Raw genomic sequence first — 26,478 nt, 5'->3', positions numbered from 1 at the left:
CTGACACTTAACCATGACAGTTAAAAATATAAACCATGCACTCACGCTTTAATAAATATCAACTGAGAGGCTTGATGCAGCAACCATCTGGGTAGTGCTTGAATACACAATGTAATTATTCTCGCCTCAATCTAGGGCAATAAAAACCTCTGTAATTACTTTCACTTTATGACTGATGTATGCCATCTGGATGACACATAGGAAAGGGATGGTTGTGTAACCCACCAGAGCATTGTTAGCATCACAGGAAATGTCTAAAAGCACTGTGTTTGTTTTACAGTAATATATCTCTGTGAGGAAACTTTAACTCACTGAGCTAAAGTCAGCCAACAGGCCTGAGGATAAAATTTCCAGTTTAAATGGATTCAGCTATCAGTGAGTAATAATCCTCGTGGTCAAGCCGAGGTTTTTCAAAACAGAGGTTATGTTTAATCTTCAGGTCCCCTGTGCATAAACGAGACAAAGATAAATAGGTCACGACAAACCTGCTGGAAGACATCTTATCTGATCCCTCGCTGCTCTTGCAGTTGGACGTTACGACTATGTTTCCTCATCCCACTGCTGACTTCTGATCATCAAAAGAGGTTTAACGCTCTTTTGAATTAGTGTTCTCCACTGGGTGTTTCATACTCATTAGCATGGTGTTATCAGAGAAATGATAGGGAGCCTCCCTGGCAAAATGTAATATTGCAACAGCAACACAAGGAGAGATTTATTTTTAATACCAATAGACAGAGCTAAATCCCTCTTGAGCGGAACAAATCCTCGGTTGTCTTCATAAAAGTGAATGGTCCCCAGGAAAAAAACAGCTGTGGGGAGGATACATTTATGTCTTCTGCTTTTAACTGATGGCTGGGTCCATAAAGAAGGGAATAAACAGGTGTCTCTCTTGAGAACACTTCAACACGATGGGAAGCTGTTAAGAACTAGTGAACCTGCTACCGCAAAACAATCTCCACACTCGACCCCAGCATGAAAAAGGGTTTTTATCATTTTCTCAAGAGCCTGTAGGGATCAACACGTTCTCCATCAAGGGAGACCTGGCACAGAGAAGACAGACAGCATAAAGATATCTTCAAGATCTAAATAAAATCAAAGTGTATATAGAAACCAACACCAGCTTAATAACCAAGTACTAGATCTCAAACATGTACCAACCCAAATTAATCAATAAAATAAGTACTTCTTATTTGGTTAGGAGGAACTCACCAAAATAAAGTGCTGATTATGACACCATTAAACAAGTACTTAATGTGAAGGTGTGGAAACATTTCTCAAAAAGAAACAGGATGAGGAGCTGGGAAGGAAGAGGGCTGCAAAGAGGTGCTATGGAAGTTGCACCAACATCCTCCTTGCAGTTGATTTGGCAGCTAGCACTTTGTTGTGGATGGTCATAGTTTGCATGAAAGATGCTGACTTGTCTGCAAACACTGTTCAAAAGGTGCAACTTTTACTCTAGAATTACTCTAGAAACAGTCCCCATTTCTGGTTTGTGTTGTACTTTTTACAGTTTCTGTACTGCATGGTGAGTACAGACAGATAAGTGGATGTCTTCCATTCAAAGTGTGAGAAGCTGTGGCAAGTTTTTGCTAATTACCAAAGCAATTTCAAGGAGGTAGCCCAAAAACTTCCTGCAACCATTTCCCAACTAACTGCTAGGGAAACATTATTCCTTACCAGAGGTAGAGGGTCGTTATTTGGGCTTGTGTGACTGCAGTCTTAAGTAGCAATCCTCATTATGAAATTTGCCAATAGAAAGGTTATGGAACTGATCAGTTGATCAGCTATTGGTTAGCTTGACTTTTGTGGCCTTCCTGAATTCAAGCTATGTTCAAACTAGACGCAATTTGCAGAAACATAGTGACCAGAGACCATAGAGCAGCAATGATATTTTATGAGTTCAAGCGACTATGGGAAAAATAACCACTGGCAATGGGAAGGGGGCGGGGGGGGGGAGCAAGAAAATATTTTTCTCAATTTCCAGGCGAGTGGCTAAAGTGATTACCAATTAGAGAGAAGAATACTGTTGATTGATATGTGACCTGGGAGTAACTACATTACAGGGTCACCTAGGCAACTGGGGCCAGGGATGTTTGCAAGCAACCACCCGTCTTTTTCTAAGCAATGGATGATGAGTGTACCACTTCCAGTGTGTATGCAGCTCAACAGTATGCATGAATCATTGGACTTCTTCTGTTTACTTATTGATTCCTTGAATATGTGTCAAAGACAACCCTTTCTCTTTCTCATTTGGGATTTCTTTAATACTGTGACACAAACGAGTCTTAAACAGACGAGATTAAACCTCTGACCTTGTTAAATTCTTCTCATACTCAAAAATGGTAAAAGTCAGAGCATGAATTATAGTTTAACCCTTTTGGGATTGTGAAATCTGAAAAAGCCATGATAGTTCTGTTTAGGTTAAATACTACAACTTAAATACAACTTCAGTTTTGCCTTCGATCGGGGAGAAACACACTGTGAATACTAAGAGAGACCTTAGAGGACGAAACAACTCCTTTCTGAATTGCAGACTGCTTGCCTTTTCGATTTCACCTTTTCAGTGTTCCCTTTGGGTCTGAACACACAAACAAGCGAGCGTATGTTCTGGTGAAGGCGGCCTTTACCGGAACAACAATCTTGATTGGTGTTTCAAATGCCTCAAACAACTCGTGTTTACATTTTCCTGTAAGAATGAACTATGGCTGTTGTTTCTCAGAAGCAGGTGGAGTCTGTGATTAAAAAAACGTGCGTTCACATCACATTTTGAGTCAACACTGAAGGCTTTTTCCAACCAAAACTATGATCTTTTCTAAACTATAACAAAGATGCTCTGCTTCCCCCAGCAAACAAAACCTAAACAAGCAATCACTGCTTCTTGTCAAAACTTGGACAGCACTGCAAATACAACACTCGCATAGAGTACCAGCTCAATTTATAGGACAAATCAGTAAATGTTACTTTAATCGTGTAAAGGCGTATATATGAATATTGTGGGACACATTTTTAGACCATTAGGTGGCTACAAAAGGCACATTGGAACATATAGGACGGACTTTTATCCTGCAGTTACACTTAACCTTTACAATAGTACCCAACTCCAGGTTGAAGTTAGTTCAGGAGATTTAGGCTCTAACTGTAGTTACTTACAAGGTATTACACAATCTTGTCTTCTTAAGTCTTAATCTTAAGGTAAGGTAGGTCCACTCGGCATTGCATTTGCATAAATAAGGATTCATCCTTAAGATAGAGAGAGGATGTGTATATAAATGAATTCAGGGAATGGGATTTAAGTTTGAATTTGGTTCATCTGGTTCTGCCAGATGTTTCCTTCTATTGAAAGCAAGTTTTTTCACCTAACGCTTGCTCCTAGTGGATTGTGTGATTGTTGTGGTTTTCTCTCTAATATTGTAGATTCCTTGACTCTCTAGTTTACATTACATGCATTTTTGTGAGCTCTTGTCAGCAAACAGAACTGGTTTGCTTTCCATCTGTGAATAAAATGTTGAGCTCTATTATTTTTCAATTCAGTTTATCAATGTAGTAATCACAAGTGGCCTCACTGTGATGCAAGGTGAACTCCTAGACTGGTATAAAAGTGGGACTGTGTTTAGGTGTTTGGAGAATCTTAATAAGAATAGGTGGAAACAAATGTCAGTGAAAGGTCACTTCTGATAGCCTCCATGTTTGAGATTTCAATTTGTGAATTTAGAATGACTGGGAGAACACAGTAACATTTGCTCTACATATAGGGCAATGAGTGGACTCATAGCATGTCTCTGTCTGCAGAGAAAACAAACCTGTGTGCCACCCACTCCCAATCCCCTCACTTATGTCTAATTATATTGTAGCCTCGCTAATGGCGGATATTATCCAAATTTAGACAATTAAAATTCAATTAAAATCCAGTTTCCAGAAAGAAAGAACGGGCAATGTTTGTTGGCAAAGCGCAACACCAGCCAGAATACTTACAGCACTATGCCTGTCTGGGAGATTCACTCTGTGTGGGTGTGAAATCAAGCTATAATATTGTTATTTATGCATTTTTCTATCATGTATACATTTTATCATTCCAGTGTGTTTTCTTTCTTTTTTCTCCTGGTGTCATTGTTGTCTTTAATATTAAATTTATTTATCCTTGCTTGTCACGTTGATTTTATTGTTTGTTCGAGGAATAAAATTCTTATTTACTAGGTGCTTGGGGTATAATATCCCAGCCGCACAATTTCCTATTCTAGTCTTTCCTTTTTCTGTGTCTTCACTTGCGTATATCACTGGGGAAATGCTCTTCACTGAAATGAATCCAATAATAGCATCTGGTTTAAACTGACTTGCTGGTTCCAGTCAGTGTCACAAACTCATTATGATGTTTAAACGTAATGATTTGTAGTGAGCCGAAGACATGGCACTGGGAGCTTGTCCCAAAGCACGACATCAAGATGAGCAGCCAGGCTAATGCTCATGTTTTGCTTGCTGCTATTAACGCGATGAGTAATCTGTTCAGCGAGAGGCTGTTTTCGAAAAACGAGCAGATGGTTGAACAGGATGAAGATTCGAAGCAAAGAAATGTCAGTAGTTTTAAGTGTACGCACACAAAAACATGGTCTGGTGGGAAAAGATAAGGCCTAATTAATTTCATTATCAAAACGATGGACAACAAAACAAGAACATCATTAGTTTAATTTAGCATAAAAGTATTGCAGTTCTTCAAGGACCCTTTCACTAGCATCTTATGGCCCTCCGTCTCAAGGGCTTTTAGCTATCTATCATAGTCAAAACCAGAGTAAACACAACCTCCGTTAGAAAACATGGCAGGAAGATGATTGACTGGGCTTAATACAGCTACTGTCCAACATCATAATCATGAATCATTCATTTTCACAAATTCCACAGCATCAATGTGATTATACAAACGCACAGTCGGTGTGTGTCAGCACACACTGTCAGAATCAATAAGCAGATGTTATTGTTTTTTTCCCCCTCACACCACAACAGCTTTCTCAATAGGGATGATCGCAGCCCAAGCCCGAGGCACTGACATATTTGTCTCTGTTGTGTCTTTGGGCTTTGACAGTCAGTGTTTGTGTATGGGTTGCTTGCGCATGTGCGACTGTGTGTACGAGGGTGACATGCACTCTGTGAGGTTCACTGCCTGAGACTGTGGGAGGAAGACAGCACAGATCTATCTGTGAATGAGACGGGGCACATCTGCATATGGAGGGTTCGGGCGGCCATGTTTGTTTGTTTTGCTGGGATCCCACGGGTGCACTGATCAAGAGTACCTGCCAGTTAGATTGTGCCAGATGAAGACATGTAGAGCAGGAAAAAACACAAACAACAACAAAAAAAACAAACAAACATCTGTGTCTACTCACTCCTAGGAAAAAATGCCAGTGATGAAAACAAGGCCTGGAAACCAGAGCCGTCACAACATTCTGGACAAGGAAAAAGTGGTGTAAAATAACGTGCTTTTATAAAACAGAAAATTTAATCTCGAGGGGTTATTATACAATAACAAGGGCAGACTACAACCACGTGACAAGTTAAGGGAAAAATTGGATAAATAATTGGAAAAAAAAGGAATGCAAATGGCTAAAGGCATGAGGGATAAAAAAAATCTTATGATCTTTGAAATTTCATCACATCACAACTAGGGATGGGTACCGGTATCGTTCTGACATAAACTGTAGTAACCAGACCGAAAAGCAGCGCACCTTTCGGTGCTTTATTTCGGTGCGTTTTTTTCCTGAGATGTCATACACTTTGGATTCTAGCCAATCATTTTACCTTTCCGAGGATAGTAGGCGGGCCCAGGTACGTACGTTCCTTTAGAGCAGAGCTACTGATTAAAAATGTCCAAGGTGAAGCGGTCAAATTCTGGCTGTACTTCACAGCAAAATATGCAAACTCAGCAGCCTGCAACAAGTGCTTTAAGGTGATACTGTGATACTGTGCAAAGGAGGTAACACCTCGAATCTGATGAAACACCTGGCGACGTATAGCATTTTGTTAAAAGCCGAGAAATGCGCCGTATTTGATAGCTTGCTGCGAGACTTCACACCGAGCACATCTACTGCGGGTGTGGTGCCTGTTATTGGACCCGGAGTTAGCAACATCCCCCCAAAAACCCGAAGAGTAGAGTCCTGGCCCCTAGCCCTGCCAGTGTAGCAGAAATGATGACGGATGATGACGGCAGCAGCAGCCGTTCTTCTCTGCGTGAGTAGCTTAATGTTGTTCGTGTGTAATTTACGTTGAGTAGGCTAACCACGTTATTACATTAATGCATGTAAGGTGAACTAGCAAACACCGTCGTAGTTACATGCGGCTTTCTTCTTGTTTGATGGCAGATACTCCCTTCACCCTGGCCAAAAAGGTTAAAATGACCAAAGAAAAAGTGGAAAACAGTTAAACATGAGAGGTTTTTGGATAAAGTTTGTGTTTTTTCCTTTGATTAAGCACTGCTTCCAGCCAAGAGTGATACCATAAATCCCCTATAGCTGCAGAAAAGGCTAACATTGTTATCTTTTCACAAAAAAACAGCTGAACATGAGAGGTTTTTGGACCAATTTTGTGTTCTCCATTCTTTAAGCACCGGTTCGAGCACCGTTTATGCACCGGCACCGTTTTGCCAGTACCGGTTTGGTACTGGCATTGGATAAAACCTAAACGATACCCATCCCTAATCACAACATAAATGAACATATAAGGGAAAATGATGGAGCAATTATTTTTAATTATTAAACAGAATTTCCACCATTGTAAATCAGGCATTCTCTCCAACTGTTTGACTGGCGTGTAGGCTCTATAAAGGGTCACCTTGTAGGCCTTGTAGTGAGTAAATTCCCACTGTACACACTGCTATTGCGCGTCTCATGATTCATCAGTTATTGCAGGACACACTATCACTTATATGTGAAGGGAAATAGAGTTGTGGCTTGGTTTGTATCTATGATTATATGGGAGAGAAAATGGTGTCACCTCCCTATCAGAGGGGATTAAATCAGATAAATTAATTATTTTCAAAGTCAAAAGAAGATTATTTCCACCTGCAGTTACTTAAATTTGTAAGTACGGCTCTGGTATTGCCGTTATTTTGAGTTGTAGAATCTATAACAAGCGTCACTGAAGCTTTTTCTCAGTCCATGTGGTGGGTAAATCACACACTGCTACTAATATGTGTTTTACTAAAAGTAGACCTGATGAATCTTCTCTCGCTGAACTAATCGCTTGATTTATAGAACAAAAAGGTCAGAATTCTTTAAGCAGTGAATGGGAGGCTGTAAGGTGCTTGTACAAGTCCAAGAAAGAATCCGCATATTAGAAAACCATAATTTGAAACAACTGGGAACAAGAAAGAAGGAACTCGTGACAATAGATACTATACTGATAGAATAAAGAACTGAGGTGGGTTGCGGGTTGCCAAGTGGCAGAAGCAAAGTAGCTGTGAGCAGGCTAAAGCAGCTTAAATAATGCATCCAGCAGTATATCAGCATTTGATATTCGGATGCACTAAAGTACTTTAGCCAGGATTGTAGCTGCGCTTGACTTTTTGGCCTGTCTGAACTGACACTAGGCTTATTTTCTGCACCCCCGCCCCACAGTAATGGATTAAAGGATTGTCCAACTAACAGAACAGCAACTGCTCGATTTTCAGTCCACACACTAATGAATGAATCTAACTTTCTCAACTCTAGTAACAAGCTGTCTCACTTTAGTCTTTTCCTGTTGTTATCTCAGGGTGGTAAATATTACATAAAGTGTGGAACCATTATAAAAGATCAATTAAGTTATTTTATCTTTGTTTCATTTTTCATGTTTGTCGGAGCACATTTGATGTTTGGATTAGGAGCAGGGTCCTATAAGGTTTGACTGAGAAAAAACAGTCTCCAGAACATTAACAGAAAAAAAGGTGGTGGTGATGGTGGTGGAGGGTGGGGGCATTTCTCTGTGTGTACTGTAAGTCGTTTTCAGTAAAATACATTGCAAATAAATAAATGAAAACCAGTGAAACTTCATCTCTCATCATCTCTCTATGCTGTATGTGTCATATCCTTTTTGATTACTGCTGACGTCTGACTAGTGCTCGTTCCAGCTGACTCTGATTGTCTTTGTTAGGTACTTGTCACTCTTCATACAGTTTCTCTTCAAATCTGCAGTGTACAAGTCTGAGTGTAAGACTTTTGGAGAAGCATTTGATTGTTTCTAAGTTCATACTGGATGATAACAACACCCCACATAAAGAGATAGTCTCTGAAAAACAATACAACAAGGAACCATGAAAGGCACGGAAGCTGATTACTAAACACATGATTTCTGATAAGATCTTAACGAACGTCTCCTGCCTAAATCTGTCCTTAGCAAAGCTAATTAGTGATGACCCAGAGAATAAGACAATCCATTACTGTATATCACATGTATGGGGTTGGAAGAAAGAAAGTCTAATGCATTACGTTAGCATTAAGCTGCTGCTCAACCTGGTTTAACCTGGATTCAGGCACTAATGTCACCAAATTTCTTAACTTCCTTATTTGTGCTACTGATCACCTTTGTGATTGTAACTGTGATATGTGATCAGTGGAAGTTCCTATTATATCTGTGCTCTTCCTGAAATATTGAAAAAGTTTCATATGCTTTGCCTCTTCTTTCTGTTTTGACCAAAAACTCCTGATGCCTTTCCACCCTGTTAATTTTCTTGTGCTTCTTTAGAAACTTGCTTCAGTTAAAGTGTTGATTGCCAGTCTTTATGGCAGAGAATGTGCTGGTTGGTATATGTTAATTGGCAATTGCATTAGAAGAAGCCATCTCGGTGGCAGTGTTTGCCGCAGTAAAGTGCAAAGTCAAAGTAATTTCCGAGTGAAGAGTGAAAGTTGAGGGCAGCATCCAAAGCTTTTAAGTGTTCAAGGCTAAGAAAAAGGGCAAAGTTGTGCAGTCAGAGAGCCTTTTTCTGCAGTGCAATAAAGCTTGGACCCCTTCCAGTGACTGTGGCATGAGATAAATCAAACTCAAGACTTTGAACAAGATACCGGTTTAATTATTATAATGTAACAAAAAATGTACAATGAAATTACAGATGAAATCTCATTATGTTACTCACAAAAAAATTATAATTGAATGAATAAATAACCAAGTCGTAAAACTATTTTTGTGGGGGAGTGTGGAGGATGAATTTAATAATTTCATAGCCCAATAAAAGAAACTGCTCTGAAGTCTGGTGCTAGAGCACTGAACACATCTGCATTGCTTGCCAGATGGCAGCTGAGTGAACAGACTGCGCGGCTGTGGTGGGTATTGTCTTCTTGTATCCTTTGGGCTCTGCAGAGAAACCGCACCTCGCAGATATCACTGATGTGGCTGAATGATTTTAATCACCCGTTGCAAATCCTTCATATACTGGGCCATCCGTATCCCATTCTTTGTGTCTGTGATGGTTCCAGTTAGGATGTGTTCTACTGTTCCTCTGTAAAAGTTGACAAAAACTACTTCCTAAATTTCCTGGAGTAGTTCTCTTCCATTGAAGCTTTCTTCACCAGAGTGGAAATCTGTGAGGAGTATGGCTTTTTAGTTGTCTTTGCATCCTTTTTACTAAACGAAACAACTGTTTTGTTTTTTTTAACATGACTCTGCTCTGTTCATTACGGAGCCCCGCAGGGGACATGGGAGAAAAAAAAAATTAAGACGGACTTTTGCGAGATCTCGCAAAACAAACTCGGGATCTCGCAATACTTTTGCGAGATCTCGCAAAAGTTTTAGCTGCATTCTTCGCAGCTCGAAGCCGACCGGGAGGTCGAGGCACGATGTGCCGGGAAAGCGGTGTTCCTCCCGGCTGTAGTAGGTCTCGACCTCCCGTTAGCTTCGAGCTAGTGGGTGTCAGATCTCCAAAAACGTCGGAGCACTTTTGCAAATATGTGATGTCTTGTAAACCGAGCAGGTATCTGACGTTTACACAACTACATTCACACCTCAAAATATCTTAAAAGTGTATTTGTAAGTGACCCAGAAAGAGTAATATTACAACTAAGTAGCTGCCGCCATTGTTGGAATTCAACTTTTGCGAGATCTCGCAAAAGTTTTGCGAGATCCCGAGTGTGTTTTGCGAGATCTCGCAAAAGTCCGTCTTAATTTTTTTTTTTCTCCCATGTCCCCTGCGGGGCTCCGTAGTTCATGACTGTGCACTAGTTTTGATTCAACTTCCTGATTTTAACTCACATTATTGTTTGTAATATGGTGGACGATGCTGGTGTTATTTCACCTTAAAGTTCTCTTCATGCCTGCAAGTGCAGTCATGACTGTACAGCATGAACTGGAAGGAACTGAGCACACTGTTAAGGAATAGAGTGGAGGAGGTGTGACTGCCAATTCAAACTGTCTGGATTCTGTTTGGGAGGAAGTTCAATATCCAGTTGCAAAGCACGGTGTCGAATCCTGGAGTGCAGAGTTTGCCAGTCAGCTTCATGGGGGAGTATTGAATACTGAGCTGAAATTGACAAACAGAATTGTTATGTAGGTGTTTTCATTTTCAAGGTTTTTGAAGACAAGTGGACACAGCACCTTCTGTGGTTCTGTTGGTTCTGAATGTAATCTAGTGAGGGGCGAGGCTGGCACAGAAGAACTACCCTCTCAAAGCACTACTTCAGAATGGGGATCAGTGCTGGAGGGCATTCAGACTACACACTACGCACCTTTGGATAATTGTGCCTGTCTTGAAACAGTGACAAAATGATATGCTAAAAATGTTAGTAATAGCGTGTTTTAGTGTATGGCCAGGTTATCAGGCCAAACAGCTTTACTCATATTCATCCACAGGAGGATTCTTCTCACAGCCTCTGTGGATACTGATAGTGGCAGGTCCTCTGGAGGTAGAGTCGACTTTACAGCTGACTCTTTGTTGAGGAGATCAAAGCGAGGGTAATATGCAGCCCATCTGGCAACGTGGGCTCACACATGGTGGGGGCGCTCCTGCTTTTGTAGCCTGTGATGCTCTGAATCGCCTGCCACGTATCCTCGGTGTTGCTGGTGTTGAGATCTCTCTCCAGTGTCTGCTTTGCCTCCTCGCCCATCGAGTACAAAAGCTTGATCCAGGCTGTTGTGATGAAGCTCAGTCTCTGTGAAGATGTGGGCGCAAAAATCTCTTGTATCCTATTGCTAAGCACACCTGAGACTTATTTCATTTTATTTTCCTAGACGTGAGCTGGCAGGAAGTTGGGTAGAGGAATAGCCTTAGGCCAAGCTTTTCTCTTTTTATTGCACTGCTTGACGTAATCTTTGCTTTGGCTGATCTGACTGGCTGCCCTGAGAATACCAAGGGCAGAGATCATCTTAAGGTCTGCTAAACTTAATCCAATCCATGCATTTACTCTGCCATCAGTGTATTTCTGTCAAAACTAATCATGAACGTTTTTCGATGAGCGTCTTTTAGAATTTGTTGATTTTTTTGTGCAATAACTTGAGTGTATTTATTTACCTCATGTAAAATTCTATCTTCACTATGAAAACTCTCTGAGTTGCAAGTCCTTGACATACATAGGAGTGGGTCTAAATTTGGCACAGAGAAATAGAAAAACATATATACAGACTCTTAAAAGCTCAAATCAAATAAGCATTTTGGCTCAGAACCATTTTTCTATACCTAACTTTGAGGATCAATAACATTTGATATACTTAATATTATTTTTTCAGTATTAAAACTGCACAAATGCACCAAAAACGAGAGAGAATAAAACAAAAATGTGGTCAAATTCAGGGGAGCTACTTTGCATCACACATATATACAGGAGATCAGAAAATGTCTTCAGCACCATGGACAGCATGACACTTCAATGATGAGAGGTGGAAACAGCTAGCGGGGAAAATGGGAAAGGCACAACGACTTTTCAGAGCTAGTATGTGGAAAGATTTATACACGGGACTGGGGTTCATGTTATGTGTATTATTAATTGAATTATTTTCACTTATTTTCCACCAAATATCCTGCCACACATTTGTAAGGTTAACAAAAGTCACCAAGGCTTACGCATGTGCGTTTCCTGTGTTTCTAGTACGAACCAAGAAGACGTGTTCCAAGAATGCTTTCTAGCAGGAAAGGTTTCTGCCAGCCCTGAAGTCTAACTTCTTCCATAACCGTGAAAAGCCGTCTCACAATCTGTGGAGAGACTTCTGTTTGACAGCACTCTCAGTATCTGTCACTCTGTTTTTGCCCCCAGGCAGACAGAAACTCAAGCAGTGATGATGCACACACTTTTTCCGAGGTACAACCCATTAAACACAACTGCAAGTCGCATCCCTTTTAAGAGGCTGTGAGTTGGAGATGGATGCCAGAAAAGTTTCATCCAATAATCCCATTATCTAATGGAAAATCTGGTCTTTCTGATAAATTAAAAACAACAACAACAAAGACAACAACAATTGTGTTTGTATGCACTTTTAAGTCCACACAGTACAGGCCATTTACAAATGTTTATTCTGGCTCTAGATTTCAGGTCTCCTTTTTAGTGTTGTTTGTTATGTTGACAAAACACAGCCTCTGTTCTGCAGCAGGGGCTGTGTTTTGTCAGCTGCGAATACATTTCGATCAGATCCACTATGGTCAAAATATGATTATTTCCATCTTCAGTCATTTACAAAAAGTTCTGCACAGTCTGAGATTTCTCACTGCTGAGTAATCCTGACACTCATTTCATCCATCTGATTTTCTTGCAACCAGACATTAGCCTGAAGTAGGTCGGGTACAGAAGTAAAAAATTTTTATACCCACCATATTTTCTCTTTGCCTAACTGGCTGGTCTGAGAAGAATAGGGACAGCTGGCTGCTATACATATTCCAGTTCCCGCCTTTCCTTTTCAGTTTGAATGTATTTCATCAAATTAATCATAAAAATGCTCTTCAAGAAAAGACAAACAAAAATGAAAAAAACCCTTGGAAAATACAATATTTCTGTTTTGTCCACACTCTTATTCTGGTTTTGTAATTTCTTTTTACATAAATGGTTTATGTCTGACAAACATTAACCACCCTCATTCTGTAAGAGACGCCTGTCAATCAGGTCGCTGCTTACTTGATTTAACATTCAACGTATTTTTCTCCTGCATTGTTTTTGGCACAGCTGATATTTTCAGATTTCTCAGTCTGGTCCCATTACAGTATTCCTTTTTACTTTGGCCTCTGAAATAGTTACTGGAACAACGCCAGTGTATCAAAGACTGTTCTTTAGTACCCAAAAAGATCTTCCTGCATTTCCAGAAACCTCAGGTTTGTACAGCCAAAAAAACCCCAAAGCAAAACAAAGAAACAGTGAGAATTCTCCCAGCCTCGCTCCTCACCTGCCATGCTGCTGTACGGCTTGAAAAACATGTACTCTTCAACTTGAAACTGTTGAAAAGAAGCATGCTGCTGTAGCTGGAGTTCCAATTCATTACCAGTGATGATCCTCCACATAAAATTCAGAACAGTTTGAAAGAAACTTTCATTTTTGCTCACTGTCAAGTTCAAATGGTCTGACGTGGACTTCCAGGAAGTCAAAAACAAGTAAAACAAGTATTCTGGAAGCCCTGTGAGACGACACTGAACTTGAGATCAGGTTGAATCAAGTAAAGATTTCTGATTTTTATAGACCTGTTCTCACCACAACAGATGGTACAGCTTCCACCTCTCGACAGGTGCTACCTGAATCGGTCTCTCAATCTCCCACTCAAAAATAGAAAAGACCCCGATATAGGCTACTTGAGTTCCACCACTTGATGTAGCAACTCCTCTCCAGCTGAGATTAGGCACTCCACCCCTGATCCAACTGAGAATCATGGCCTCAAACTTGATGAGTACTCATTTTCATCCCAGCTGCTTTATAAACAGTTGAAATGTCTTGTCATTGTTCTCCATAATAAAATAAAATGAAATAAAAAAGGAATTACAGCAACAATAATCCTTTGAGTATATAAAGACTATGAGCATGACAGACCTCCTGTTACATGGGTGTGGATGTGCTTTACTACCTGAAGGGCGACTCTTGTTTTAAAGCTTGTTACCACACAGAACTCAGCATCACCAAAATAATTCAATTACTAAGTCACAGAAAAACCAATCTCCATTGAAGGTTGAAAATGTCAAACAACTCTTTGGACCTATTTAAGGTGCCTGTGTGACTTTCATTATTCAAAACCTCAAACAGGCTCAGCTGAGGTTAGCAGCAATAACCTCCTTCTAAGAGGGACAGTAGGAGTCCCCTTTCAATATCTTCTTTTCAGTTTCTGCTAGTGACACTATTACATGCTGCTCTTTTGCCCTTGTTGCAAATTACAGTTGATTATACAAAGTTATTGAGCAGTAAAAACAAAGATAATGGAAACAAATTGACTGAAACCTCTTTCTGTCAGAGACTCAGAGCCATTACCCTTGACACATTTGCACCTCCCACTCTCCAAGCCACTGAGCCTGTGTTTATCTGTTGCTCCAGCTTTGCCAGGAGTGTAGATTTAAACTACACACGATAAAAGACTTCCAGGATCTTGACCCCTGTTCTGCAGCTTCACTGACTGGGTCAGCTGCTCCAGCAGCCACCGCTGAACTGGACATTAATCTTCATTTCATCCTGTGTTGTTCTCCATGAATCACATTTCCCTTGTAACATGCTCAACACGCGCCAACCCTTTAAATAATTGATGTTGCCATCCTCTCCTCAGTGATAACTACGCTTGGGGATTTTCTGGTCCTGAATTATAGCGAGAAACAAAAGGAACTAATTTAACATAAGAGAACACACAAAAGGCGACTCGCTGTTTTTATTTTTGCAGGGCCGAAATCAATTTGCCTTGGATTTATTTTCTGCAAAACGCAACAAACGCAGATCAACTCCTTTATCTTTTGTTGTCATGTGAATCAGCCAAGCACAACTGACACCAGACTAGAGATGAACTTTTTGGCGGATGTTAAAGTAAACGCTTCTGTGTTTTGAATTCGCCTCATGTGGTGTGGTCTTCAGAGCTAACCACAAACATCTTGTCTCTCATCTCCCCCATGATTAAATTGCCTTAAAGTATCAATCCCATTTAATTACTGTCATTATCATCAATGAGAAATTACCAGCGCCCAAAACGGCAGGGTTAATTAGACTTTCAGGGACAGAGATTATTTATTTATCTGTGGATGCCTGCAAAGGGGAGATAGGAATTGGGAGTTAACTTCACGTAGAGTCTGCTCAGCATCTCGTTATTTCACTTTGCTCCCCACCCACTGCTGTCTCTCTCGTTCATCTCTTGCTTTCTGACTTCTCCTTTGTGTTTTTAATGTCATCGACTTTCAGTCTCTGTTTTGCAATGTACAGTTAACCGTTGACGTCCTTTAAAATAAACAGATACAAATAATTTACTCAATGTCCTGGATACTCCATTACACACCAAAACAAATGCTCGTACATCACTGTTTGACCGAGCATGTAAGATGGGCTTTTTAAAATTTCATTTTCACTGTATTTCTGTGTTCATTAAGCAACAACCCAAAACACAAGGGGTTCTTTAACACATCATTTCACTCATCAAAAGACAAGCAGAGCTCTCGCTGTCGTCTTTTCCTCAAAGCTGCTACAGATTTCACTGATTAGTTTCTTCCTTTTGAATGTGAAAAGCGTCCAAATCAGTCAAATCAGCTGCCATACAGATCCGTTTGAAATGGAAACACACACCTCCTCTTCTATCTTCGATAGCACATGATTGTGAAATACTGTTCAAAGCAAGTGGATTTTAGGTCTGAGAACTTAGCAATTTTCATCACAACACAGCACTCCAGGAGTTGATTTCACAGTTATATACAGCTACAAATCAGAGAGGCAGGAAATAAGCAATCAGTGTTCTGTAGCAGGATTTAAATGGCTATACGCTGGTTAAAAGCCAACATAAACAAGTGCTCAAAGAAAGCAGAAACATAGCTTACTTCTTGGGTGGCACCTGGCCCACATTCACTCGGACACAGATGACCTTGCGAGTCTGCATTCCCATGGAGCAGGGAACCTCGCCGTCACTGTTGGGCGGGACCCCCACAGAAGTGTTGAAGGAGGAGGTGGAGGGGTCTTCAGTGCAAGTGCCCCAGGGCCCCGTCTGCCAGTGGTAAACTGTGCAGGGGTGTTCGTTACAGTTCCGAACCTCCTGAAGGGCGCTGCTGTTCGGGCAGAGGGCGCCACCTGAGAATACCAAAACACAGTGAGGACAGCAATTCTAAAAGTGTTCTCATGTGAGGAGGTAAAACAGGAGCAGTCATTCCTGTACTCTGTTTTCACAGCTGATTAAAACACATCATGTAATGCTAATTAAGAGAATCACCCAGCACTACTATAGTCACTGTTTTCAGTGTAAAAGTTCAGGTAAAACTACTTTACACGGATTAGGCTGCACAGCACCAAATAGCAGACTGACAATGTTTAAAATTAGAATTACCAGCCTCAGATCGTTATTTGCATACACTCTCAAGCATGAGACAGTCATGGAGCTGTTTCCTCTCTGTAGGTATTTTCTAGGATAAATCTGGTCAGGTGATGATGGAGTAAAAAAAAAAAAAGGATCAGTTTGGTTAAAAAATGAAAGGTGAAAAGTTCTTTTTTAAGCCTGTTACAAAACACTTTACACCTGACATGTAACCGCTGACAGTAAAAAAAAAAAAGGTTTTGTTAGTGAAGGAAAGTTTTATTCTTGTGGGACCAAACAATATAAAACTTCTAACCCAGTCTCTCATTCAATGTCAGTTTAATATTTAGATATCTAGATATCTAAACAGCCTCTAATACCTTGTGACAACCTAATAATCAAAAATCTTTTTCTTGCACCTCGGAGGTGAGAATTGCTGAATAAAAAGCTAGAAGAGAAACTGTAAATGAGCCAGTTTCAAGTCTCAAGAAAGGTGCAAGAATTTGTTTCCCCCGAGGCTAAACGCTGAGGCTTATGTTGGTTGATTTATATGCATCTGCCTTATTTCAGGCACTGCACTTATGGCTCAAAATATCACTGCATCTTTTTTTTTTGCTTGCTTTTCCACCCAATTTTCATTAAAACAGAATAATGCATAATATAGATGTATCTGGCATTTTGTTTTTACTGACAGCATGATCAGTTCTCTTCTCTTGCTGCCTTTGGGTATCAGGGGTTTCCTTTAAAGAGGGAGCCTAAACTTTTTATTTTGATTTTACTTTTTCCAAAAAGCCTCCAAAGATAGCCCTGGAAAATCTCTAATGTTTGAATGAGACGTGTGTGATTTTTATGTAGATGACCAGAAATGAATAATAGTCCTTAAAAACATCTGTTTAGTTATGAGCAACATCTTACAAAACGTGCTTTGGTGAAAGCTACAAGGCTGAAAAGTTACCATGTTTGCTGGCATGTCGTGGAAAAATAGTGATTTTTAAAAAAAAACATGTCTTTAAATTATGTCTGTGAAGGTTCTCAGTCATCCAGGTCATCGTAGTCAAAGGAGCTTGCAAAGAAAAACGTCTGGACTTCTTTAAGTTGCTTGAAGACGTTTCACCTCTCATCCGAGAAGCTTCTTCAGTTCTAAGGTCAAATGGTGGAGAGTCTTTAAATTACTACTACATATCTTGGGTTGCCAATGTTAAAAACAACCATTATTTACCAAAAAAAATACTTCCAGGTCCTACCCTGTTGAATGTTAATGTTACAAATGCTGTTTTGGTCTGGCTTTATCAGGGCTTATTCAGGATTTAGGTTTTAACCTTTGGCAATTTATTATGTCTACAAGAGGAGTTTAGATGTTTGTGTATACTACTGCAAGACATAAGTCCAGCTTTAATGCACTACTTAAGAGCCACCTCCACGGGACAAGACTCAGCAGTTCATCTGTATCTAAAGGACAAAGGTCACTCTTTCGAGGATGCCAACGTTCACATTTTGGACAGAGATGACAGATGGTTTGAAAAAGGAGTGAAAGAAGCCACTGTGAGCGACCATCTTTAAACAGAAGCGGTGGTTTACGACACCAACTGTCTGCCATCTATAATCCAGTTCTGAGATCCCTTCCCAGACGTCTTAACGCCCACTCACATCCTGGGTCATCTGACCTCAGGAATTTGCATGATAAGGTGGGGCCAGGTTTCACAATGAACTCACCCGAAACCCTGGCTGATTGGGACCCACACCCACTTTCACACCTTGGCTCATGTGATTAGGTAGATGATCATCAGGGGGTCCTTTGTCCCCCTTTGGGGTGAAACTCCCACTAGGCTTAAATCTGGGACTCCCCACCAATTGACCTTAGAACTGAAGAAGCTTCTTGGATGAGAGGTGAAACGTCTTCAAGCAACTCAAAGTCCAGATGCTTTTCTTTCCAAGCTCCTTAGTCCACTACTTTAGTGTTTAATACCTTTAACTATTGCCATCGCTATGCCCCCTCTTTGCCCATGTCCCTTTCCTTTCTCTTGTAAGGCAGCAGTCAGTCAGTTGTTGGATCGATGGGCTGAGAGAGCCATCTCTGTTTCAGAGTAATTGCAGACACTTAGGGCTTTCAGGAAAGATTGAGGGGCATTGCAGCACTGCGAATTCTTCACACCTGTATTTCTCTGCCGGAGTTGAAAGAAAGCCAGCTCCTAAATGAGTAGCGGTGTACACACAGTCGGGTCTGAATCACAGACTGCCAACTCTGACAAATCCCAGCCTAATAGCCCCTGAGCATGACTTCCTTTCTGCTGACTGCGCCATGCCACCTTAGCTGACTAACAATGGGGCAATGCTAAACTCGACACTGGCCTGACATGGTATTGCAAATGAGCCTCAGCTGTGGCTGAACAGTGACCTAGAAAATGTTGTTTTGCTGGACAACGGGGGAAATGTGAGGCAGTTTAAAGGAAACACATCTCACATGATGCAGTGACAAATAATGGTGCATATACAGTTTGGTCCATAAATTGCTAGACAAAGACAAAGTTTTGGCTCTGCACACCAACACAGCGGTTTATAATTCAAGTAATATGTGATTTAAGTGCAGTCTTTTAGCTTTAATTCAAGGGATTTAGCAAAAACATTGCTGTTAATTGTTTACAGAATCACCACATATGTACAATCAGACTATGTAGAACAATGTCTGTAATCCATGTAATACTTGTGATTTAATCACATATTGATTAATTTAAAATCCAGTATTGTGGTGTAGAGAGGCAAAATCATGTCTTTTCCCAAAGATTTATGAACCTAACTGAATGTGGGACATGTCGTTACTGGGTATTTATTAGACAGGTAGAGTCAAATGTTGTTTTTTCATAATTTTTTGCATATTTTCTGACACCTTTCCATCAGTTATTTAAATGCACTCATGTTTGCAAGACAAACTATAATTTGCTGGAGAAACTGCCACTTAGCATGCACCTTGAATGTGATTCAACTGATGACTATAAAACAGTAAGAGCCACTTGGGCTTTCCACAGTCCCACCATAATCACCACAGAATTAAATGTAAGCAGTTATGCTAAATAGATCATTAATTAAGCTTATTAAAATTAGCACAGAATTCTATGCAAACATTGGTGGATGCATATTATTAGAGCCCTGTGTCCTAAGGTTTGAGCAGTTCTTTAGTTCCAACCATTTTTTTCCTCAATATTTCATTAATATGTAACACATGGGTTAAGAAAAAAAATCTGCCAAGGAGCAAATTCTAATCAGATAATCTGCTCCGGGGGGGAAACTTGTGATGGAGAGAAAGCGTCCAGATTTCTGGTATTGTTGTGTGTTCATAAAACTGTGTCACAGTACAGTAGGGGTTTAAAGCTAATCTAAACTACAACTCTACAACTACAGTTTATCCAGTCTGCCTAGAGTCAAATATTTACCATAAAGTTCTGGAAACTTCGGCACCTGTGAAAGACCTTTGATAAATACAGACGTCAGAAATGTTAATGTGGCAGGTGAGGTCTGCACTAGATGAGCTAATACTACAGCAGAACAACTGAAAACTGCTAACAGAGTTCACCCATTTCACACATGGCTAACACTAACAAGGCTTGACTGAATTACAACTGGCTGAATAAATTCAAAATCAATTATAAGCTACCCTAAAGCTGTTATGGTAATGTACACATTTTTTAAAGCTCAAAACAAACTAACAATTTTAATTTTTCTGCATGTAGACACATAGCTAGAGGGATACAAGAGCTACCATCAAAATGTGTTTTCAAATGTTACCCTCTATCACAGTGATCCACGCCACAACCATTGCAGTGACTGTGAGGAAAACACACACCCAGATAAAACATTCAGAGACGTGACAAAAAGGACGACAAACAAACATGGAGGACGCTCTTAGAAATTTAAAACCAGAGAGAGAATAAGCATATGCAGAGAAATGATCTTAGAGCGAGATAAAAAAGTGAGTGTCAGGCGAGGAGACAGACCAACAGAAATAATCACCAGGACAGATAAGCAGACTGTTTGAGATAAGGACAAATGCACATGCAAAGAACGGTGAAATCCAGACATTCGAAGAGTGACAGCAAAGGACGACTTGAAAGGCTGTGACTAAGCCAATATTCAGGCCTCATCTCCATATATTTCCATATACCATGAACAGTCGACTGTTGGCGGGTCCAGACTCACCTTCCCCAGCATTGTAGGCCAGAATAGAGCGGGTCCTCATTTGCTTGCCCTCAATGGTCTTGCTTGAGCATGTCTGAGAGCAAGTGGACCAGGACGTCCAGTCACTGAGCACACAGTCTCTTGAGCAAGGCACCTCACAGGGCACAGGTTCTGGAGTTGGGTTAGACGTGCAGAGATTTCTTTCCACCTTCTCTCCTGAAGCAAAACAGAACATACAACAGGGTCAAAAGCCCATAAATGGCCGCTTGTCGAGAGGCTGGGGTGATCACTTGGTAATCCCAAAAAATAGGATAATAGTGTTTTAATCTGCTTATGATAATCACTGATCATAAAATTACGCAACTCTTCTTATAAAGTTACAGAGTTATACTTGGCTGATCTTTCCTTCAAGGCTTTTTGCTTGTGCACATCTGGACCACTTTCAGCGTTACAGGTCAATTCAGAGTATATGCACTTCTGCAGTGGGTATCTATCTAACTATACACACAGGCTGAGTCACCTTGATTGCACCTAGTAGGGGTATTCTGTAATAAGAATCACAAGACATTTCTATTTGCCAGATCTGATCTATGATTTGATCTATTTGATCATACAGAAACCAGCTGAACAAGTGCTTTAAATAAATTCCAGATGTTATTGGCAATTACAATACATTCAAAACTCCCATTTGTGTGTTTCTAAGTCCCAATGGTCATTTTGTATTGCGAGAGGTCCCGGGTTCAAATCCCGGACGAGCCCCCACTTGTAACGTTCCCCTAAAAGGGGTCTAGGCGATGAGGGGGAAGTAACAAAATGTGTCCGGGTCAGAAAAAGGAGACAGAGGCAAGATGGTTAAATTAAAGAGTTTTATTAAAGTTTCTATTAGTACTAACTAAAAGAGACGGACAAGCCGCTATCACCATTTAAAGAAACAAAACTCAAACGTTGGTCAATTAAACTGAGAAGTAAGCCAGAGAAGGATAAATTGCCAAACACACTCCTCTCCACCAAGTAGGAGCCGAACACACACAGCTCAGTAGCTGCAACCATTCACATGGCACTGGCCCAGAGCTCACCTTTCTCTGCCCTTAAATACCTTTAATTGCTGATGTGAGTCAGCTGTACAAAAGAAAAAGGTGGTTACCTAACGCAGGACAGCTGGTAGGACATGCCCACACAGGCAACTTCAGGAGGAGGCCCTGCTAGGGCCGTAACAGTATTCATTTCAACAAAAGTTGTCTGCTGAAAGGTGCAACAGGTGGTTCAGTTTATTCGATATGTCTTTCTCAGTATAGTGGAATACTCAGAATCTACCATCTGAAAATTTCAACAGGTTCTGCGTGCAAACAGTTGTTCACTCATTATTTCACCTCCATATTACACATGAAACCATAACATTACAGCTATAGCCCCATTAGTATTACCTATGTTTAATTTCAGTTCTCAAGCAGCACATATGACCGTCCTGCTTGAGGTAATAAAGGGCAAGCATTCCCAGTTTATCTTACCATCAACATCCCAATTAAATCCTGTTGCTTTGCAGTATATGCAGTAATTAAACACTTGTGTTGGCCATTTTATCAAAGAAAATGTCTAAAAGTGAATATATAAAGTGACTCAAAACAAGAACATTAAAAACTGATTAAAGTTTAAATAGAGAAATATAAACCAGATAAAGACCTGAAACACAAACACAAGTAATTTTCTGATTTTGCTCTAAAAGTCTGATTATCATTGTTGAAAAAAATCAGAAAACATTCATTGCAAGAATTTCATTGTTACCCGTCACATTTCAGCACAGAGGCGGAGGGAAGTGCTGAGAAAGTGAACAGATGTGTGTCTTAATTGATGGCACAATGTCAAGCACACGGCCCACTTTAGATTTTTGAGTCACGCTTGTTCTCTCAAGTGGCAGCATAAACTTGGTTTTGTTTAATTGTTTTTGTGTAATGCGAAGACAAGAAAAGACAAAAGATTTTAAACAGGAAAAGCCCGGAGAGCAGATTGAATCAAATACTGTACATAAGTAGCTTAAAATGTCACAGTTACTGTACTTTACTCATACATTCAAGTCTTATGCATGATCTATTTTGCTGTATGTCTATTCATACATACAGTAAATTCTACTGAGCCCCAAATAAGATATGCTTATTAAACACAATGTATTATTAACAATCACATTTTTGGTTTCAAAAATTTGTGGCTTGTCCCACATATAAGGTCTGTCGTTTTTGGGGCCCAATGTCAGCCTTCAGAGGGATAACTGTGTAAAATTTTATTTTTGTTTTACCTCATAATAATCTAATCTTGCAATCTAACCTATGCAAAAAGACAACTTTGTATTGTAAAACTATGTTAAGTATTAGACTGCGCTGGTTGTGGACACACTCTGTACTACTGCAGTTAGAAAGATAAATAGAGGAGCTCTCCCAGCTCTCTCACTGAATGCTGCTGAGGCTGATTGAGACAGGCAGTAGCTGAGATTATGATTGCAGCCATGCGGTGACATAGCGATCACTGTGGCTGCAGCCACAGCTTTGCTTTGGGTGTTATGATTATGGTTATGAAACATTAGTTTATAATGGTTGGGCGTGCGCAAATTATTAATATGACTGTGCTGCTTGAGAACTGAAATTAAACTTTTTTTTTCTAAAGTCCTGTGAACTAATGGCAATAAATCTGTCATATCTGATAAAAAGCACACAGGTTGCAACAGTTAAAGAGGGACTATTATTCTTTTCACTGTTTCATCTAATGGATAAAATATTACTAATGTGGATTCTTAAATTAAACTTAGCCAAAGGTCAAATAATAAATGGACGCATCTGCAACTACTGTGATCGACTTGTTCAAGGCCAATGTTTATACTCAGTTTTTGAATTTATCAGTGAGAGAAGCATCACATCATCTCATCGACTCATTATCGGGAATAATAGTCACAATATCAATATAAAAACTCACAAATGCCAACAAATTCCTGTAGGGAGATTGTTGAAGCTATCAACATGAATGATGGAAAATGTATAAAGACCTCAAAAAAGTTGAGCAATAAATATAGTTGCATAAAGTTACACTGCAGAAGTCTAAACCACCAAACAGACTGCATATAACAGATGGACTAAGCTTGAAGCTACAATGTTATCACTTTGGTAACCGGTATAAATGGAGCCAGAAGTAATCATGTTCGTACAAGAGGGTGAAGTTAGAAGCAAATTCTAGTAAGCTTGAATCTGTAGTGTACGGGTGCAATCCATAAGTCCAAAAATTTCCCTCACCAAAAATTAAAAACATTTTAAAACAATGGCAAAATAATTTAAATGCTGTGTAACATGAGAGTCATCGGGGTGTATGCTGTTCAAACCTTCTATTAACGAGGGGCTGCTTATCAGAAGACAGATGACCCAAAGAGAGGGAGGGGGAAATGTGCTAAAATGGTTGTTATAGCAATTCTTATAATAATGACACTAATAGTAACAACAACATTTTAAATGTAGATGTGTCACATCAGCATATCTTCTTTCTGCAGAGAATTTCCCTAATGTGGCAGTGGATTATAACTAAACTAATGTTCCTTATACTGACATGACAGATGATTATGACTCTTTTAAATTGATTAGCTGTAAAATATTCATACTGATGCACTCTTGACTGTGGCTCGTCTCCAAACAAACATGGAAACTGCAAATTCACATGGAATTCCCACATTTTTACACAACTATTCATGGTTTATTGATGAGCTGCTGGTATCACGCTTAAGTGGATTAAAATAACCCACACATTTGTCTGGTTTGCTTCATGTGTTGCCATGAACCAGGCGGAGAATATTTTCCTCTTTCGGCAGCACACACACACAAGCAAATGTAAACCTTTCAATGAGTGAATTGAAAATTCAAGCAAAAGAGAGGCTTCACAAGTCAGACTGGGCCTGACTCTGCATTAAGATGTCACTTTGACAGATACGCAGTGAACCAATCATGACTGAACTAAGAAGGCATGAAAATAAGAAGTGACAAGGGACCCCAGCAGTTTTCAGACTCGCACAGAGGAAACATGAATGAACAGAACACCCACTATGAGAGGAACACCTCCATGCTCAGTATGCAGAGAAGAAACAGCTCCCTGTCTAAGTGGGCAGGCAGTCAGCATGGGGAATATCAATAGCCAGTTTCAATAAGATTTGTATCGACCTTCGTCTGTTGTCTGGGGCCTGGCTGTGTGGCCTTTTCTTTTATGGCTGGGACACACTCCGAGAAAAAATACAGCCAGCATTGCAGTGAAAAATCTCTGAGGCGAAAAGCAGAGCAAAAAATCCAAACAGAACAAATCAATTTTCATCAGATGAGGGAGTGAATGTGAGCGGGGATCAATCAACCAAAGTCATGGTGTGAAAGAACAGTGCAGAGTTTCTGCTGTACTCCGGCCGTACAGGGGAGAGTTTCCAGCAGCCCAGCTTCACTGAGCACCTGCAGCTGATGCATGAAGTGAGATTTGTGGGAGACGTTAGAAGGACAAATCAACTTCTCTAGTGTGGAAAACATGAACAAAGTCACTGCACTGCATCATAAATTCAAGATTTACTGAGTAGATTTGCAACTGAATGAGATTCCCAGAACAACATCACAGTATAACTTTACGTGCTGATTAAATAAACATGCCATGTCATTTGATGCACAGCTCACAGCAGCTCAACCCCCCCAACTCAATAGTGTGTTGTGACTTATTTTGTCATACATATGTCTGATAGCTGAAGGCAAGAGGAACTCAACAAAGTATCTCTGCTCGGTCACCCTTAATATTAAAGATTTACAGTAATAAAGAGAAGCAGTAAAAATCAGGGAGTAGCAAAGGGCACGAGATACTCTAAGACTTGGGGCTCGAGGATTGATTTGATTTAAAGCGAGTAAGGTTTAATTGTGCGTGCAGAGAGGAAACTGTAATGAGAGAGACGGCAGGAGAGAGGTAGCAACGCTGAACCGAGGAAGCGTTAAAGTAGAGAAGTAGAGGAGCTTTAACAGGGAGAGGGGGGAAGGGGAGCCAAGGGAGAGCATTCCTCACAAAGACGAATGGCAACTGGGAGTCATGTTGTGGAAATCTCCTCACGTACAGCGCTGTGCTGCAAGAGTTGCAGGGTCGGTGGACAGGTGACCTTGAAAATATAGGATTTTTCATGCAAGGTCAGACCAGCAATTTCTTTTTATTGCAAATCAAGGTGGGTCGAAAACGCAGCAAAATGCAAGGATGCGCAGGGAGCAAGCATCAATGTCAGCCAACAAACACTGTCTGTAAGCAAGAGTATGGTTAGTTTTTAACAAATGACTCAGCTCATTTTGAAAATGTGGGGCACATTAGGATTAAACATTCCTCGCTCACCGTTGCTGTTGACACATTGGACCTGCACAATCTGGGTGCCGGAGCCACACTGCTTCCCATCATCAGGAATGCACGGACTCAGACTGATCAGCTGCCAGTCGTAACAAGTGGGCTCGTCACATGGCACCGCCTCCACAAGGTGTGGACAGTTTCCAGGACCTCCCGTTGGCTCGTTTGTAATCTGTCGTTTCCTCAGTTTGAAACCTGCAGTGCAAAGACAGTTATCACAACTGACAAACTTTTGTGTGTGTAGCAGGCTTTAGTTTTTTCACACAACCACATACATAAGGGGAAAATAGTCCTCATCTTACTCCACTACATGTTAAAAGTTATATTTTATTGCATTGTATTTATTTATATCATGTGATAATTTTTTCTAATCATACACATTGTATATTTTTTTAAAAATTGTCTAGTTTCATCTGTCACAGGTGGGTTTGATAGCAGTTGGTTAGCACATGCAATACATGTATGTAATTTCCCCTCTAGAGGTTTTCTCTATCTTTTTTAAACTACACTATAAATAATATCACAACCGCTCAGATTTATCTT

General features: G+C 40.3%; 1 protein-coding gene across 1 annotated transcript in view; it reads right to left on the bottom strand.

The window, feature by feature from the left end:
• thsd7ab (thrombospondin, type I, domain containing 7Ab) overlaps positions 1-26,478 on the bottom strand; it is a 226,762-nt gene that overhangs the window by 96,187 nt on the left and 104,097 nt on the right. The window contains exons 7-9 of the mRNA XM_085472186.1: positions 25,927-26,130; positions 20,578-20,772; positions 15,920-16,166 (exon numbers count right to left, since the gene is read on the bottom strand). Coding sequence (XP_085328312.1) covers positions 15,920-16,166; positions 20,578-20,772; positions 25,927-26,130 — 646 coding nt within the window. The remainder of the gene's footprint in view (positions 1-15,919; positions 16,167-20,577; positions 20,773-25,926; positions 26,131-26,478) is intronic.

Source organism: Copadichromis virginalis, linkage group LG11 (assembly GCF_057382275.1).
Source record: "Copadichromis virginalis isolate Kocher_CV1m ecotype Utaka linkage group LG11, C_Virginalis_male_GT1.1, whole genome shotgun sequence".
Lineage (NCBI taxonomy): Eukaryota > Metazoa > Chordata > Actinopteri > Cichliformes > Cichlidae > Copadichromis > Copadichromis virginalis.
Note: the sequence above shows the minus strand (reverse complement) of the source record. Positions and strands in the feature narration are given on the sequence as shown.